General features: G+C 40.9%; 1 protein-coding gene across 1 annotated transcript; it reads left to right on the forward strand.

The window, feature by feature from the left end:
* The first annotated feature begins 2,634 nt into the window (after nucleotides 1-2,634).
* Nucleotides 2,635-4,814, forward strand: LOC135215956 (zinc finger MYM-type protein 6-like). Its single transcript, XM_064250911.1, has 4 exons — nucleotides 2,635-2,662; nucleotides 3,334-3,572; nucleotides 4,028-4,429; nucleotides 4,572-4,814. The coding sequence occupies exons 1-4, from the start codon at nucleotides 2,635-2,637 to the stop codon at nucleotides 4,812-4,814; spliced, it is 912 nt and encodes a 303-aa protein (XP_064106981.1).
* The last annotated feature ends 697 nt before the right edge of the window (nucleotides 4,815-5,511 follow it).

Consider the following 5,511-nt stretch of genomic DNA (forward strand, 5'->3'; position numbering starts at 1 on the left):
TCAAGGTGAAGCAGGACAGAGAACAGAATGGTTAAAAACCACAGGACTGTCCTTCCTAAAGCAGGACGTCTGGCCACCCTAAAATTTACTGGACCGCATGATCACCTGGGTGCTGTTAACTATAACTATAGAAAGCCGCTTCTCGGTAAGAACGTTGCACTAATCAGATATTAAACAAACGTAAATAAAAATAATGAAATTAACGATATCTTATCAGCCGAGTTGGTGTCGATGAAATGCATCAAACAAAGCCTAATCCTACGATGAGCGTAAACTTGCGTTAGAAATTTGCGTAACCAGCAACTTATAAAATATAGACTATGAGATTCAGGGCCGCTGTAACACGGTTTTTTCGCAATAACTTTTTATCTATGCAGTTCATAAATATAACGCTTATTCAGAATACACATTATATCAACACATAAATTTTGACTGTATTCTGCATTACATAGGTTGAATAAATTTGGTACTTACAATGTAAAAGTGACTTTTTTTGAAGACGGGTCAACTTACTCAGAGAGAAGGTTTCGAACGCACTCGTTACGTAACTTATGACAGCATCTCTTCCCTCTTTCTCGATGGATGATTGGCTATACGTAAAGAAGGCTATACCTCTGGCAACAATGACATACAAATTTAAATACAAGCAAAGCAGCACACCTTTATGAACTCTGAAACCTCTCCACTGATAATTGTCATAATGAACAAACCAACAAAATATGTTAATAAATACAAAAGCACTTCGATTATTAGTCTAATTCCCAAAATAAGTTTCCAAAGAAATTACAGTATACTTTATAGGTCACAATCAGATTGACAAGATGTAGGGAATAGTTGGTAATTACCAAAAACATAGTAGACAAGCTTGATTTGATAACTGCTATATCCAATGTCAAGCAATTTTTATTTGTTGGCTATCTACCTATTTACTGAAAAAAAAAAATAGCCGGTACCGTATTTTGGCTTTAAACCTTCACCAATAATGATCGTCAGAATGATGACTTTATGAGGCTCCACCCACTTCAGCCTCGTTATAATTCAGGATAACACTGAATGCTATCATGGGCATTGTTGGATTAGAAAATTTAACTTCTGGCTATAAAAACTAATTTCTCGAGTAGTTGTAAGAAGTGCTAAATGCTCCTCGAGGATCCCAGCAGTTGGCCTAAATGTTTAATTCATGTATATTACTGCTATACTGTTGCGGCACTGCTGCTACAGTAGTATTACTACGCTAGCACAGATACCCCACCCACATCTATGTATCATTCCGCCATTCATAAAGTCTTTGGGTTTCAGAGCTGATGGAACAAGGTGAACGAGTTTCTGCCTGGTGGATGGGCGGGGCAACATTTCATCAAAAGGTGTTTACCTTGCTTACGTAATGAATGTTTTTCGACTCTTGGCTCGTAATCATTGGCCATGGCGTCGGCTAGATAATTTTTACTCTATAAAAATTAAAACCATCAGGTTTAGGTCTTTGATAATGCTGACAAAATTTGTGTGTGGTTGTAAAATATACATATGTCAACTTTCAGCTACATCCGATGCTTTGATAGGGAGTGAAGTCCAAAAAACCGTGTTACAGAGGCCCTGAATCTCATAGTAGGTACCTATATACCTAACACGTGGTGTGTCCCAGAGAAAGACGCTCATCGTCCCTCTGCATGCCTCGTCGTCACTTCGTATTCCATTCAAAACCTCTACTGGTTAATTTATCAAAAAATGCATTTGAACCATTTAAAAGAGAATTCTCCTGATACTTCTTGAACATAATTACAGACAAATGAGAACCACAAATTCAGCCGCCCGCTTCTCCCTTCTGTCCGCATATCCTGAATGTGGTAAAAGATTGTCGAGAAAAAACGGATCTAATTTTTTTCGCGACACACTGCATCATTTGAACCGAACATGACGTGGATAGTAGGTTCCCTTTATTGAAATTTTGCCTGACATTCCTTGGTCTCGTGTTTCTTAATGCAAATTGCGCAAAATGTAAGTCCTCTGCACCGGTCTTGGTGATGGCTATATAACGCTAGCAATGGAGAGGTTCTGCTGGATAGTCCTCTGCAGGAGAATATCCCCATATTCCAAGCCGTACTTGGCTCTGAACGGGTTTTCTGAGAATGGTTACAACTTTCCTTGACAGTGTACTGGTACACATCTATGCGTCTACAATATAAGGCAGGTTTTTTAGAGGTTCCAGGGGGAGCTCGACTGGCTACGAAGAAATGATGGCCTCATCTGGCATTTTATTGGGGTTGACTGTTTTTGCTACTTCATGGCTTTTTCTCTACTTCATATTAAGCGTTAACTCTACTCTGTCACAACATTCAGAAAAAAAAGAAGTCTTCAATTTTCTTTTGAACGACGATATTTTGTCCTCCTTAGTGCAGAATGTTAAGAAATTAAGAGTTCGAGGAGTCATTTCATTTATCTTGGCAGTATTAAATCATTTAACCACGTTTCAGTAAGTGCTGATATATTGACAGACATTTTAAGACATTATCAATCCTATCTATGATCAGTGTTGTCTGCCACTTTCATTATTTCCAAACCAAAAGCTTAAGTTTCTCGAGAAAGTGGGGTATGGTCTATTCTGCCTTGACCAATTTATACACCTATCTGCTCTAGATGCCCATACCCCTGACAATAGAAGCAGGTTAGCATGATACTTCTCACGAAAGCCTGCAGCAGGTTTTCTGAATAGCAGCTTTATCTTTGACCTTACATCTAGGAAAGACCTCAGAAAAAGTGGTTTCTGTTAAACAACGCTTCAACCACATCTTCTTCCTAGCAAATCATTTTTATGGTTTCAATTTCCTAATTATCTTCACCTCACTACTCTCTCCACTTATGCGTCCCGATTGCTGCGTTATGTCAGCTACTTGGATCAGCAAAATTGACAACACACTTTGAGGCAGACTTCGTATTAATAATTGGACTATCCATAAGAGCATTAGCAGCCTATTTCCAAAGTATATTTCAATCGCTGATTCATTGACCCTAGGAAGTAAATTGTTATCATGACCCCTCACACACTCGCGCTCAGCAATTTGTTCATTCCACTCAGCGAGCGATTCAGTATCCCGCTCAACAATCATATAGTCTCGCCTCCTTACATCAACGCATATATGTAGATGAGTTTTCCGATTCAAAAATTCCTTCTTCATTGATTGGAACCAATTAATACAATTAGGGATGAGCCATTTTCCAGATGTTATCTTCACTGAGGCATAGAAATTATGCAGGGATGGTTGGCTGTTGCTCTGTCCTTCAATGTAATAGTGAACTCTCCTTGATGATTCGGCCTTGCCATAATATTTATGTCAGCATTGCTCCTCTCAAGGGCAACGGCTGCAGCGACCCTACTGCAGCGTGTGAAATCCTCCCGGCTGGTTGAGTTCTCAATTTCGACAGAGGTGGGTATTCACTTGCTTTCAGAACTAGAGGAGGAAAGGATGAACACTGAAGAGGAGAGGGAGGAGATGAGGGCCCCAAGAAGCGAGGAAGAGAAGGTTGTGCAGAGGAAGAAGAGGGGGGAGAAGAAGGGCAGCTTGGGTGAAGGCGAGGTTCGTTGGTAAAAAATCGGTAAAAGGCAGTGTCTTCTAGAACAGCGTTGTCCAAACTGGGGTCCACGTACCCCTGGGGGTACTCAACATAGATCATGAGGGTACGTGAACAAACAAGGAACACACATACACACAGAAACATCCCATGTTGTATGACGGCCAAGAGAGGGGGAGCGGACGGATGGGTACCTGGGATGGACAGGTATTATTCGTGTACGAAACCAGTGCTGACCGCTGGGTTCAACCACTTACTGTTGCTCAGTCTTGTCTTAGGCGTCAGTGTGTGCACATCTGTTTTTCTTAGCATACAAGCTTACAGTCGCAGTCGGTCGTTAACAGCAGCAACGGATAGATAGCTAAAACGTGGCAGCTGCAGCAGCCGCAGCAGTGACGCAGATGAAGGTAGTCAAACAGGTGCAAAGAAAAAGAAGACGGTTCTTCCTAAATACCGGCAGTACAAGGAAGATTATGTGCTTTTGGGATTTACTAATACGAATTCTGATCCTCCGGAAGCGTTGTGCTTCTTTTGTGGGGAGAGACTGGCCAACAGTAGTATGAAACCAGCTCACCTCCAGCGTCTCCTGAAAACAAAACATCAGTGTCATGTTGGTAAACCAGTAGAATTTTTCAAAAGAGAGCTCTCAGATTTTCAGTGCTCCCAAAAAGTATTTCAGAAAGCCACCACAACTTCAGGTAAGGCTCTGAAAGCATTAACTGCCAAAGCCAAAAAGCCATTCGGTATTGCTGAAGAACTTATTTTGCCAGCTGCAGGAATGATGGTTGAAATAATGCTGGATAAAAAGACAGCCGACCAACTAAAAGCGGTTCCTTTGTCACATCAAACTGTCTCTCTCAGGGTAAGTAAAATGAGTGCAGATATTATGGATCAGGTTGTGAATAAGCTGAAAGCAAGCCAGTCATTTGCACTCCAAGTTGACGAATCCACTGGCATCAGTGGGCAGGCTTATCTTGTCTCCTTTGTGAGATATATTGATGAAGATGATATCAAAGAACACAAACTATTTTGCAAAAAAATTAGAAGAGTACACAACAGGGGAGGCTATTTTCAATGTCATTAATCAGTTCTTCTCTGAACAAGAACTTAGCTGGAAATCTTGCATGAGTATGTGTACAGATGCTGCTGCATCCATGACCGGGAAGGTGAAGGGCCTAGTGGCAAGGGTTAAGAAGGTAAATCCTGATGTGGAGTGGACTCACTGCATCATTCATAGAGAATCATAAGCATCAAAGAAAATGAGTTCACATTTGCATGGAATTCTCAATGATGCCATCAAAGTAATCAACTTCATTAAGTCAAGGCCACTTAATAGTCGTCTGTTTCACTCACTGTGTGAAAGCATGGGGACAGAGCACATGGAGCTATTACTGCACACAGAGGTGCGCTGGCTCTTGCGTGGGAGGATACTCACCAGACTGTTAGAGTTGCGAGATGAGGAAGCTTCCTTCTTATCAGAACATGAGTCTCCTTTTGCCACATATTTTGCAAATACTATCTGGCTTGCACAACTGGTATATCTTGCAGACATATTCAGCAAACTCAATGAGTCAAATTTGTCTCTGCAAGGTAAGGACACAAACGTTCTCAACCTGTATGACAAAGTTGCTGGTTTTCAAAAGAAAATAGACCTATGGAAGCAAACATGCTCAAGGGGAGAGTTTACGTTACGTGCTTTCCTCTGTCAGATGCCTACTTTTCCAATTACAGTTATGAGAAAGGCACTGTAAAACCAGTCATTGCGGAACATTTGACCAACCTTATTAATGCTTTTAAGTCTTACTTTCCTGACATACATGAACGATCAGTACAGCTTGAGTGTATTAGAAATCCATTCCTCTTTTCTAACCACGAGAAGCTTCCTATTTGTTTCCAGGAAACAATGATAGAAGTGTGTGCGGACTGTGGCCTAAAACTGTTATT

The sequence above is a fragment of the Macrobrachium nipponense genome, chromosome 5, assembly GCF_015104395.2.
Source record: "Macrobrachium nipponense isolate FS-2020 chromosome 5, ASM1510439v2, whole genome shotgun sequence".
In the NCBI taxonomy this organism is placed as follows: Eukaryota; Metazoa; Arthropoda; class Malacostraca; order Decapoda; family Palaemonidae; genus Macrobrachium; species Macrobrachium nipponense.

Coding starts and splice junctions, on each gene's coding strand:
- LOC135215956 (XM_064250911.1), top strand. CDS start 2,635: ATGCCCATACCCCTGACAATAGAAGCAG. Junction 2,663..3,333: donor ACCCCTGACAATAGAAGCAG/GTTAGCATGATA, acceptor TATTTATGTCAG/CATTGCTCCTCTCAAGGGCA. Junction 3,573..4,027: donor GCAGCTTGGGTGAAGGCGAG/GTTCGTTGGTAA, acceptor AAATACCGGCAG/TACAAGGAAGATTATGTGCT.